This window comes from Seriola dumerili, unplaced genomic scaffold, assembly GCF_002260705.1.
Source record: "Seriola dumerili isolate Sdu_G_001 unplaced genomic scaffold, Sdu_1.0 BDQW01000291.1, whole genome shotgun sequence".
Classification (NCBI taxonomy): Eukaryota; Metazoa; Chordata; class Actinopteri; order Carangiformes; family Carangidae; genus Seriola; species Seriola dumerili.
Window position 1 is genome coordinate 133,318 of NW_019174546.1, and position 13,007 is coordinate 146,324.

The 13,007-nt window shown below is 39.7% G+C and overlaps 2 protein-coding genes across 2 annotated transcripts in view; one reads left to right on the forward strand and one right to left on the reverse strand.

Moving 5' to 3' along the window:
• The window catches only part of tesk2 (testis-specific kinase 2), a 30,182-nt gene extending 22,487 nt beyond the window's left edge, over positions 1-7,695 (reverse strand). Inside the window, exons 1-3 of the mRNA XM_022758152.1 lie at positions 7,307-7,695; positions 3,878-4,326; positions 2,649-2,768 (exon numbers count right to left, since the gene is read on the reverse strand). Of these exons, the coding sequence (XP_022613873.1) occupies positions 2,649-2,768; positions 3,878-4,000 (243 nt within the window). The 5' untranslated portion in view covers positions 4,001-4,326; positions 7,307-7,695. The remainder of the gene's footprint in view (positions 1-2,648; positions 2,769-3,877; positions 4,327-7,306) is intronic.
• A 2,254-nt stretch (positions 7,696-9,949) lies between these two features.
• Positions 9,950-12,998, forward strand: LOC111231143 (zinc finger protein 287-like). Its single transcript, XM_022758154.1, has 2 exons — positions 9,950-10,378; positions 11,161-12,998. Exons 1-2 carry the CDS (start codon positions 10,033-10,035, stop codon positions 12,072-12,074), a joined length of 1,260 nt encoding a protein of 419 aa, XP_022613875.1. The 5' UTR covers positions 9,950-10,032; the 3' UTR covers positions 12,075-12,998.
• The last annotated feature ends 9 nt before the right edge of the window (positions 12,999-13,007 follow it).

Here is a 13,007-nt window from a genome sequence, read left to right on the forward strand (position 1 = left end):
CTCTATGTAGTGTGGAAAAATCATAAAGGATCATGCAGTCTGTTTCAGTTTAAGGGAGCTCTCTGTGTCTGTGTCTGCTTCTCTCTCCCCATCTCATACATACAGACACAAAAATCTCTCTGTTCAAGTTCAAAGGAAGGGGCCTGGCTGTAAGAGCCGACAGTCTCCGCCACAGGACAGCAGAAACAACAGATGGCCACTCCTGTGAAGGCCTCCTCCCCCCACATCCGTCTATCCTCCTCCAACCCCCCCCCCTCCTTCTTCACTCTTCACATCCCCCCATCTGAATTTATCCCTGATCCCCCTCTTTCTCCTCGTAGCTGTGGCCTCCAACAAACCGTCATCCCCAATCCTCATCTTCCCCCAGTAGTAGTACCATCTTTCTCTCCCACCTTCCTCTCTTGTCGCCCCCACCTTTCCCAACTCCGCTCTAGCATGCTCTCCTCTGCGATGTGTCTTTTCACCACTGCACATTTCTGGAAAACATAACCCCGGTGTCCTTGTCCTCTAAACCTTTTCTCCCTTTTCTCCTCCTCCCTTTCACCCCAGCTCTAGCAAAACCCTACATCACCCTCTTCTCCAAAACCTTGTCTGCCCCCATCCCTTATACTCACTCAACCCACATATTTCATCCTTTTCAAAAGTCTTGCCATCCCAGCTCTCCACCATCAGAAGCTTTTTCCTCCTCCTCTTAGCCTCAACCTCTATCTCCATTAATGCTGCCGCCTTTTCATTTCATTCGCCCCAACTGAGCTTTTCATCAGCTCTCTGCCATTCCCTCCACTCTCTTCTCGCTGCCTATGGATTCCTTTCTCACCTAGGAAAAAAATGTTGTTGACAGGGATTTCCCAAGAGGCCGAGGCGGTACCTGATGTGGCAGCGTTCATGCAGGGAGTCGGAAGTTTACAGTGCTGTTGCCATTAAATTCCAATTTAAATCAATGAATGAATTAATAATTAGCTATTACAGCATCACATTGTGATATTTGGCCTACATACATCCACAATAATAAAGCTGTGTACACACGTAGCTTTAAGCAGGTTCAACTCAGGCAAGATATACCAGACAACTTACAGCCTCTATCATAACTTTCCTGTTCAAACAATAGATGATTTGCTCTATGTGTATAATACATTAACATGTTTCATATGGTGTATCCTATAGTGTTTTCTAGAGAGGAGAGACGGAATGTAACAGAATGTTTGGACAGCCTCTCTTCACTCCAGCATCAGCAAAATACTTAACCTGAAAAGCGGTTTTCAAACACCGGCATACCAGCAAACTGACCGCTGTTTAAGCCAAAGTGTCCATATTTGTTTCACATACCGATACATGCTGTAAATGTGGATATATCATTAATTGAAACTGCTCGCTGTTGTTTATTTGTGCTGCTCTGTGGTTCACTCATTTGCAGTGCTGTCCGTTATGAATAAGCTCCAGTGTTCAGGAAGCACACAATGGGTTGTTTTTGACAGCTGGCATACCCAGAATACAATGGGTGACAGTAAACAAATAACTTAATATGGGCTTCATATGGCTAATAAAAATAAATCAAAAAATATGCCTTGATTTACTCCACTACAGACCTTTCAAGTCGGCTCGGGCCATCCCTAACCAGATGCACAACACTCAAACATCACTAACAGCTGTCAGACACTATCAACAGTAACATCAATCAGCCCAAGCCCAAGTTACAGCCTGAAAGAGAGACACAATGGAAAATGAATGTCACCCCAGTTCACCAGTCCAATAGAGATCTACTGTTACATAGATGCACAGTACATGGTATACCATTGTGAGCTAAGCTCATATTGAAATTCCAATATTCGCAGAATGACAACAGAAATACAAATGCTTATAAATGATAATAATCCTCGTCAACTTTATTCTGTGTGTTAACCCTAAAGCTTGTACAGACTTGTACATATATGCAGAAAAGCTCTACTTATCTAGGTTAAACTGGGCCCTGCAAAGATCCCAGTGTCACGGTGGCCTTGATAATACATCTAACCAGAGGAAATGAAGAAAATGAAATTTCTCTGCTGATAGATGTTAATAACAGTTCATTTAGCAAAGCCAAACTAAAAACTCTAAATGCGCTTGTGTGACTCCCGTTCACATGCCTGGAGGGGGAAGGGACAAAGTAACAGGGTTAACAACCCCATATTTAAGTGATGTCTTTGAACTGATTGCAGCGAAACTTGACCTAAAAATGTCCATGAAAGAGTCGTGAGTGAAGATCAAGATAGCCCAGAAACAATCGGTCTTTAACCCACCAAGCACATCAAGTTGACAAGTCAAATCAAACGGAAAATGACTTTGGGTGTCATTCCTTCACTTATAAATGTGATTGTGTATTAGTGAGAGCCACGCACAACAAGTTCCCCTTTTTTTATTCTGATCCTGAAATCAATAGTGAGGTTGAATGAGTATGTGTGATTTAAGGGACTGTCTAACCTATTATAAAACACACCAGATGGATGAATGAATGGAAGCATGGAATAAAAAGACACAGGAACACATCAAAAAGATAAAAAGGAACAGAAGATGAAGTCAAGCCAAGGAGAGACCGAGGAAGTTCATAAAAGTGAAAAGAAAAAAATTATAAGAGCACATCACGAAGCAAGTAATAACTGATCTCCACACACCTTGAAGACATCAGAGAAGAATCCAGAGCCAATCCACTCACATGTGAAGTCATCAAGGCGAGTAAGACAGGAGAAGGCACTGATAAGGGCTCTGTAGGATGATGGCCACACCCTGCCCACCTGGAGAACATATGAACAGACTAGTAAAAACAGGTCAAAATGGGTCCTTTATCTTATGTATATGCCCTCGGACCACTGTTATAACTTGCTTGTTTGTGTGGAAAAAAAATGAAACACTAAACACTAGATATAAAGACTGATTTGCACCAGCATACACAGATTTTCCCAGTTAATTTTTGTGTCATAAGGCAACCAAACCACTCAACCCTCCAAATCCTAGGTATGTATCAATGCCAAAACAGATTGAAATCAATTGATCGCCAGCATTAGCATTTGTTGAACCATTACTGTTCATTAGTGTTGCTCATTTATGCTGTAATTTACATAGAAAAGACCCAGATGCAAAACCAATGTGTGTAAGGGTTGATTGAGGGACATGGCTAGCATGGACATAACCATGAACACATGACATAGCCATTTTCATTTGAACACTAACACTTACCAAAACAAAACCACTTTTAATCTCATGCATAAACTGCGCTTTCTGATTTTGCAGGCCAATCACTCTGCTGAGATCTACATTTTCACCAGAATGAGGCAAAAGTCAGTTGAGCTGTGGATCTTCAGTGATTCCTGGATGAACTGCATCATAAATTAATGCTTTATTACTGACAACTAGAGCTGAAGCAATCAATCATTTAGTCAATTACTCAATTGACAGACTATCTTGATAGATAAAACATTAAAAATGTGATGATCAATAGCTCAGTTTAGTTACTTTATTTAGTAAAGTTTTTTGGGGGACTTGCTGATTTTGTTAGTCTTATATGATAATAAACTCAATATTAATGGGTTTATTAAGACTCAATAAAAATCATTAAATGGCACACAACTTACAACTGATTTTATCTCCTGACTGTCCAAGACTGGAACCAAATCTGTCTGATCAATCCTAATTACAATTATAACATGCCAAATGATTCTGTGTGTGTATCAGAACTGTTAATTTTTTTTTCCATCCAAAGTAGTCAAGAAAGCCAAAACAGTCTAATCAATTATCAATACTTTGCTGAACTCTTTATACGTGCACAGGAAGCCTGTATACTGTAATGTATGCCCTGCATCTTTGAAATGCATCCTACTTTTTAAAATAAAGAACAAAGACTGACCTGTGGAGATGGGCCCATGCCCATCTCGCCGACCCCTACCCCTCCGATACCGTCCCTGTCCTCATTGAGACGTTCGGGTCGTGTAGGGAACCCAGCGATGGAATTGCGTTTATTCCGGTCCATGGTGATGTGAAAGATGGCGATACCAGTGAGGGTAATATGAGCCTTATTCTGTAATGTACCCACATGACAAGCAGACTAGATTGTTTAAACGGCGCCGAGGGCTCCACGGCAGAACAGGATTTACTCAGTTTGTGTCCTGGGTTGAAATATGTCACACACATAGACTTCAGTTTTAAAATTTGGTTTAGGACACCCCTGGTGACAAGCCCTGGCTGGGTCCAAGATGTTTCCTACTAGTCCAGTTCCTCACTGCTTGTAACTGAGGAGTCCACCAGGATGAGAAGGACTTCACATATTTGACAGATGTACTGTAAGTCCTTGGAGACCTAGAGAAAGTAAAGAGAAAAATGAATGAAGGGGCCTTTCATTGGTTTGAGATTAAGACGCGTAAAGTAGCAGTGGTGGCTATTGTTCATAGATTTATGGTTATGCCAAACAAACACTAAAAGAAAAACAAAATCTGTAAGCTATTCTTTCATTAAAGATTAAGGTGTTTAGCGGAAACTGTAGCAGTAGACTGTGTCTTGCCTAACGATGGATGAGACAAGCCACTATTGCTCAACAGGCCCAAATGTAATGGCTGTAATAGGGGCCGATTGTCCAATTATGGGAGATTAGCCAAGGAATAGCTCAGGTCCCGGACCTTTCTGCCATCCAAAACAAAATCAGCAGGGTACAAAGGGGAACAGGAAAGGAAGTCTGTGGCTAAAGGTCTTTTTTATACTTGTAAACAATGTGGCTTTCATATCTAACTTTTACTTGAGGCCAGAGGGAATATTTCTTTGACTTATAGAACATGTCAAGTCTAGTAATAAATATTTCTTCCACATTACTTCAAAGAAAGATATAACAGTAGATTAAAACTAAAAACTGAAAAACACTCCCATCAATTTTGTTTTCCTTTGAAGAGAGCCTATGTATTTAATTGAGTAATTACCCCCTAAATCTGAGCAACAACATGCAAGCTGATGCTAAAGACAGCTGCACGAATAATCTATCTATAAACACTTTTCAACACCAGTGAATTTCCAGATTATATACTATATCATGATATATACTCAATTGACAGTTTCCTAAAACTGAACATTAAAACCGTAGATTAGCAGATTGACATTGCAATGCAAAACATTTCTCAGTTCCAGCCCCTTAATTGCAAGACTTCCTGCTTTTCTCTGTCATGCATTATTGTAAACTGACTGGACCGTTGGTTAGACAAAAGAAGTGACATGTGATGGGTATTTTTCACTACAGTTGCAGCCCTATTCTCACCCACTTTTGCTGTGTTACCACACAATCCTTTTTAATACTACAAAGCCTGCCGTCGTGTATTCTAAGATTTCTGCCCACACACAGCATCAATATATTTCAGGAGTAATCAGAAATTTACAATGTTTGTACACAGGACATAACCTGAATAATTCTGCAAAATGTGTTCCGGTAAATTGGGAGGCACAGCAGCAATGGTAAGAAAGATGGAGACTTAAAATGAACACACTAAAGAGGTCTATTTTAAACCAAAGCAGAGGGTAACAAAAGTCAATCTTTGGCCCAGATGAGGTCTCATAAGATCAGATCCTAAAAACAGCATTGAGATGACACAGCCAGACTCTGCTTTGGTCCGTTAGCATTACATCACAGACATTAGACTCTTTGAGCGTTACTGTGGACCTACTGGACAACTTCTGAGATCATTCTCCGTCCCAGCCACATCCTTAAAAGGCTTTTCATCCTCCTCTTTCTTTTTTCTCTCCAATGACACCTCATTTTCTGCCTTGTTGAAATGGTACGGCAAAAATAAAAGTGCCTGTGCCAAGAAAAATGCAAGCCACAAGTGCCAGGCCTAAGCCTTCCTATCCAATTTCAGCTGCTTTCCCATCCAAGAGCCAAAACAGAGACACACATTTCATCTATGTGGTTCTATCTGGGTAGACAAGAATAGGTCAGCATGTAAAATTCACCCTTGATACAAAACTAAAAGCTTCTGTATCCACACACCCACATCACTGGTTAAAGCAGCTTGATATTGAGTAAACACAAACTTCCTACACTCACTAGTGATGCAATGATATTATGATGATGATAAATTGATGATAATAACTGCGTTATTCTACAAGCTACTGTAGGTGAGTAAAAACCAGTCTTCATTTTAGATGATCCTCACAGTCTAAAGCAGTATACTGACCACCAAAAAGAAGTTTTACACCCACCTCTGCTGTAAACATGAAAAACAGGCATCATTCAGAATCACTCCACCAACAGACAGTCCAATTACAGGGAACACAACTCTAGCCACATACTATAAAATTACTTTATACCATTAAAAACAAGATCATATAACAGAGCCCTGTAATATTTCGCAACACGTTAATCCTCAGTGAACTATGCAGTTGGAAATCTTCTTCATACAAATGATTAGAAGAAAATGTAGGCCACCAGTGTTCACTACTATATTTGTTTCCAAACTATACCATGTTGCCTACATATCTGAAGGGCATGCACTTAAAACACCACACTAAAGAGACTATGCATGGAAAAGGGTGGAATTTTAAAAGGCAGCCTTTTTTTGGTCTGTAAAATGTGGCCTGTTGCTACTCCAAAACAGATGGGACATCTCCAAAGCAGCTTCAGGCCAAATGTTTCAACAGTAGTTTGGGGGCTTGAACACTATCCAGCTGTGCCCCAGTGGATTACAGACTAATAGAAAATGTCAGCAATAAATCAAAGCTTAAGTGATGTTATAATGATAGGTTGAGCAAGGGTAAGAGTGTCTCTGAAGTGCAATAGGTATTAAATGGGTGTGTGTGAAATGTGTCTGAGATCATTTGCTCGTGCCCATGCAAACAAATTTCAGCATTTAGTAATCTGCTAGCCTTTCTCCTATGAGCTACAGAGACAGCTGAGAGATCACTAAAAGAACAATCTTTGTCAAGTATTTGTGCAAGGTCACATTCAACAAAAGTGAATAGCGGCCTCTTATCTGACCACAATCTATTGTGGTTAACTGCCATGATATGTGAGCCGCTGCATACCTGTCATTCTTCAAGGGTTTAAAGTAATGAACAAGTCCATGGGGCAGACACCGTGGAAAAAAACTGACCATTATCTGGATACCATGGACAGCTAATGAGCCAACGCCGCCAAGAGACCTTGATGCAAGTCATATTAACCGATGGCAGTTAGGTGAAGAATTAGTAGCTGGTTGACCATGTTTAAATCGTTGGCAACACCAGGCAAAAAATGTAAACAAACCACAGCAGCAAGAGCTACTATTAGCTTTAACTCCTGGTTAAAGTTAAGCAGACTTACCTGTTTTTCTTTCAAAGAGATGTTTGAAAGAAGAGTTCAAGCTGGGATCCATTTATCGAAAACGACAAGCGAACCCCCGAAACAGCAAAGTTTGTAACGCAGCTAGCTCATTGACTAGCTCACTGGCTAGTTTGTCAACAAAACTCGAGCTAAACCAAGCGCTAACGTTGACAGACATTAGCCTGAGATCCACTACCAACACACACAAAACAAGAAGTTTTTCGTCGCAACGGTTGAAAAGTCCACATTTCCAAAGGCTGACTTCTCAAAGTAAACTCGAAGTCTGTTTCTGTTGTCCTTGTTTCCACAAAAGAGCAAAGTAAGATGGTTTTTTTTCTCTGTTTTGTACCGCCCGGGATAATATTTCAGACGATTGTTGGTGTTTGACAGCTCTGTCGTCTCTTTGCTCTCACCCGAGCAACTCCCACTGACCCAACCCACATTTGATTGGCAGGTCAATGAACCAATGAGCACGCGACTTTCTGAGCGTGCGTGTGAACTCGTAGAAAACAAAATAAAGGACACGTTAAAAATAACGATTATGAATAAACCGAAGCAAAACATATTTAAAAACCATTATTTTGTTGTGAATTTCAGTTCACATAAGAGTTACTGGAGTTTAGCTATACAGAAAGTTAATGGGATAGAGAGAATGAAATCATCATCATTTCTGGTAAATTAGTTTTGAAGTTAAACTTCAAGTTTATTTAGAAAGGCCTTCTACAAATGCAGTACATAGTGTTTTTCGGGGAGGAAAAAGGAGCCATACATTAACAAGGGAAAATAAAGAGAAGGGCAAGAAGAAATCAAAACAGCACAAATGCAGAAGATGCAAATAAATTTCATATCGAGAACACTAAACTGACTGAAAAGGTCAAATTGGCAATATGAGTGCAATCTGTTGTGGGGTTAGTTTTTCACCTCACTCAAATATAATTTTTGACAAATGGCTTAAGCTTAAATTAGTTCAAACAATTGTGCGTTGGCGCAAACTCTTTCTGTAGTCTGTTTTAGGTAATGCAACCACAGCCACTGCTGCTTTTGTTAGATCCATCCCATGTTTATTGTGTCCATTGTGTCCCAAAGCCCTTTGATGTCCAACAAATGGAAGAACTTGAAGGCATAGTCTTTTTTGTTTTGTTTTTTTATAATCCAGATTTTTTATTATCAGAATGCTTTAACATTTTGCCACTGGTTTATGAATAACTAAAATGCAATAAAATATTTGTTTGGTCAATAAATATGTTACAGGCCTGTCATTTATTTAATTCATTAAAATGTGCAGGTGTAAAATGATTGCATATGGTTAATACTTACAATCAGGTCCACAATGTTTGGTAAATTAGCTAATAAAACTTTACAATGACAAACTGCTGCACCATAGATAAAATTCTAAATCAGTCTAAATCATAAAAAATTTTCCTTCATGAACCCGACTCTTTGACCTAAGCTTTTAGCTGCTCTCATGGAAATAGAGCGTCACCTAGTGGACAAAATTAGAAATTACTGCTATACACATCAGACTCAGACAACAGCATGATATTGCAACCCACTTCTTGGTTTCCTTAAACATTGGCCATTGGCAGTTTGCTGCAAGTGACATTTTGATAATTTTGTAGGGGAAAAGTCTCAGTTTTGAATAGGTGTTGATGTTGGGTTACAATCATGGGCGGAGTGGGAGGATGGGTGGGGTCCAGGCCCAGATGTTTTACAAAAAGCCCAGACTCTTATATGAAATTTATAATATAACTTCAACTTGGTGTTATTTCCTTTCAGTCTCTCTGACTAGGCCAGCAAATCAACGGAGCTCCATTAGTGCTGTACTGCGGAAATAGCCAGGTCGCCTTACAACTTGCAGGTCATTCAGGCTTATTGTGCAAAACACTTAGCATCACATGACAAATATCAACACTATTCTGTGCGATAAAGCCATATTTGCATTCACCAGTGTTCAGGGGTGTGTTTGTATATAACACGTCAGTTTCTAATTTTCTAAGGTTATGTAACCACTATTCCTTCGGTGCCAAGTTTACATACATTAATCAGCTACAACTGACCATTTAATCAAAAGTTAGACCGGCTTTATGAGTAGTTCATAAAGTTATCATGTTACAATTCATTTATTTACACAAAAAAACTGGTTGTAGTATACTGCAATAGAGGTTTATGTCCATATGGATTTAAAAAGAAATTGCCAAATCAAAACTTGTAAAACTTATGGTAAGGGTCTTGAAAAAGTCAAAACGGTTTTTACTGTATGTGGTTAGATGAAAGAATGTGTGGAAAAACTAATAAATGTTCTTGGGTGTGCTTTAGCCTCTCAAATGGGATGATTTGTGTCCTTTGTCTGTCATATATAGTAGTAAAAAAAAATGTTGTTGTTGCTTTGGATTGTTAGTTCGATGAAACAACCAATTTGAAAGTTTCATTTTGAGCTCTGGGAAACTCACATTTGACAAACTACAACCCAAAGATAATTGACGTTCTTGCCTACTCAGTCTGATCATTTTTGATTTATGTATAATTTATTTATTCCGATTTTGCTGCTGAGAAATTTTGTCCTTTCTCTAACACCGTATATCCTCCGTCACGTGACCACGTCCGTTTCCTGTTACTATTGTATTACACTTCCATGTTTTTCGCCTTAAACAGCAACGGTAATGTAAATTACAGCGTTAAAACTGCGGCTGCTGTGTGATTTCTCCCCACATAACAAAGTTAGTTTAATGTCTGCCCACGTCGCTTCAGCCAGCAAAGGTGCCAAACCGGCGGGGGGCAACATGGCCAACTGTGTGGCTTTCCAGGGCAAGTTAACCTCGATCATGGAGAAGCTAGCTAAAGCGGCCGTGTTAGAAATCAGCAGACTGTGGGAGGACGGCTTCGCCCTCGTCCAGGTCGAGCTTCGCCGGAGAGAGAACGAAATTGAAGCCCTGAACACAAAGTTGATGCTGATGGAAAATGAGCGACTGTCGATCCTGTTTCAAGCACAGACTACAAATCTGCCCTCATCATCATCATCATCTTCTTCCAAGAGAGAGCAGCAGAACAAACTGCTGCCGCCCACCGGTGATGGTAAGGATAACCGGTACATGGATAATAGATAATGAGCAATGTATGTTTTAAAATATACTGGTAACACTCACCTCCAATTAAGTATTCATAAGCATTATATACACTTTTAATAAATGGTTAAATAAACACTTAAAATTACCTGCACACAACAACATTATAGTGTGTTATAATTCTGACTTCTATGAAAATATATTTTGTGTACAACTATATTATCATTATTTATCTTTTTATACAGCTGCCTCCACTTAAGGGTGTCCACAGGGGGAGATATAGTTGTTAAATACATTCGTTAACACTTAAATCTGTCTACTACTACATTATAGTGTGTTTTAAACCAAGTGTGTTGCTGATAACATGACAGTAAATAGTGTAAAATGCCAGTTAGAATTTACTTTGTTCCAATTTTAAAATCCAAAGATACTCAGTTTTTGTAATAAAGAAAAACACCAAAACCTTACATTTGAGAAGTTGGAAATAATGATAATTAATTTCCGCTTGCAAATGACTACTGTTTATTAAAATAGTTGCTAAATGTAAAGCTAGTCGATGTAGCAAGTAGCTGCAACTATCAGGTATATATAAGACCACTTGTTTATACTTAAAGAACCTTTTTAACTAAAAATTGGAGGATAATCCCTGACTGCATTTAAGCAACATGTTACTATCATTTAGTGCTGAAAAGGTGGTGCCTCAGTCACAAAGTTAAATTGTCTGTAAGTGATTTTTCAAGGGAACTGTTCTGCTAAATAAATGTTAAAAATGTACCTGCTTTGTTGTTTCAGGGCCTATTATAGATTCAGTCCAGAAATTATGCTCCGAACCGAGTGTCAGAGAGAGGCCGGACAGCTCAGCAAATCACACATCACCACCACCGCCACCACCCACTCAGACAGAAGAGCCGTGTGAGCAGCTCAAGTCTGACTATTGTGAAAGGGACGACATAGATGATGATGACTTAATAGTCAAGCTGGAGGACGAGGACGATGTCCAGATTGTGGAGCAGATCCTGGACTCTGATCACAGTGTTAACGATGGAGCTGGTCACCACGAGATGGATCCTAACCACCAACCTGCCGAGGTCCTGGAAGAAAAAGAGAGCGAGCAGTGGACGACTGTTTCGATGGGAGACAGCAACACTGTCGACGACTCGGACTGCGTTTTTGAAGCAAAGCAGCTGTCACAAAACCAGGACTCAGAAATCCTGCTCATTCAAAATGCCTTGGACATTTTCGATAATTCAGCAGAGACAGCATATTCTGACAGGTTTATGAGAGATAATGGACAAGGTGCATCAAGTAAATCAAGGGCTTCTTTGACTTTGAGCCAAGCTCAGCCAAGTCAACCTATAGAAGCAATAAATCACCCAGAGAGAGGAGTGTCCTTCAGATTCCTCTCAGAGAAACCACCACAAACTAAAAACATGTCTTCTTTTAACCCAGACAGCCGATTATTTCTCTTAAATGACCCCGAGTTTCATAAAACTATAGCGAGTCGCCGCATAAAGGAGAAATGGTTCATCTGCCCGTTCTGTGGGAAAAGCTTTGATCGCGTCAGCCATCTTGAGATTCACCAGCGAATTCACACAGGAGAAAAACCATACACATGCGACACATGTGGCAAGTGTTTTTCTCAGAGGAGTAACCTTCGCACTCACCAGCGGACTCACAAAGAGGCTCTATCCCAAAATGCAGTTTGATTTAATAGATTTTGAACAATGTGGAAAGCTAGAATTGTCTCTGTGGCATTTATGTCTAGATTCATTAACAAATTCTTTGTATTTTGATATGACCAAAACGTAATGTAGCTGACTGATTTTACTGTGCACTCATTTTTTTAAATTCTAACTTTGTCATAGCTTTGATTGTAAGAACTAAATTTGTTACTTGTGGACTCTTTGTAAATTCAGCCAATATAGAGATTTATAAAAATATACAGGGGCATCCATCCCCAAGGACAAAGCTGAATATTGACTTCTTAAGGTTACAGAAAAGGACACAGTTTGTTCTATAGTGTCTGGGTGTTGGGCGTGAGTCATTGTGCATCAGAGAGGGTTGGAGAGCAAGCCTCTCTATATGATCACTGTAGACCCTCGGATATCCCTTAGCATTACAATTTTCTCATTCAATGTCCATTTTTACTATCGAAATAGGCAAAAAATAACAATTTTCTAACCAGTTTCCCTTCACCTGATGGAAAGATATCAAGGATAAATCATCAGAAATGGACAAAAGATGATTGCAGCACTTAGATATGAACCCACATCATGTAACAGCGGTCCGTGACCTGAATCGTCTAATTCTGCTGAAACAGGGAATTCTGTAAGTTTGGTCATGGGTACATTTCACTAATGTAAGTTGTGAGACTATAGCAGTGGATTTCCCTCTGTAAAGTCCTGTCTATCTTCTAGGAAAGGAAGTACTGAAGCTGGTCTCTTTTAAGCATTTTGAGAATTCAGCCTTACATTACATTATAGCTGCAGCTCGTATACTTCTGGGTCAATTAGCAACCTTCCTAATAAGAAAACACTTCTTGAACATTCATATTGTTCAGTAACTTCCTCTAAAGCAAGAGATCCCAAGGGGCTCCATAGCAGGCTTAAGAGATGTAGGTTGTCCCAGGTCCAGCCAGT

What these genes read in the sequence shown, in the direction of transcription:
- LOC111231143 (XM_022758154.1), top strand. Translation starts at nt 10,033, where the DNA reads ATGTCTGCCCACGTCGCTTCAGCCAGCAAAGGTGCCAAACCGGCGGGG. An exon ending in GCTGCCGCCCACCGGTGATG is followed by an intron (nt 10,379 to 11,160) that starts GTAAGGATAACC and finishes TTGTTGTTTCAG; the next exon opens with GGCCTATTATAGATTCAGTC.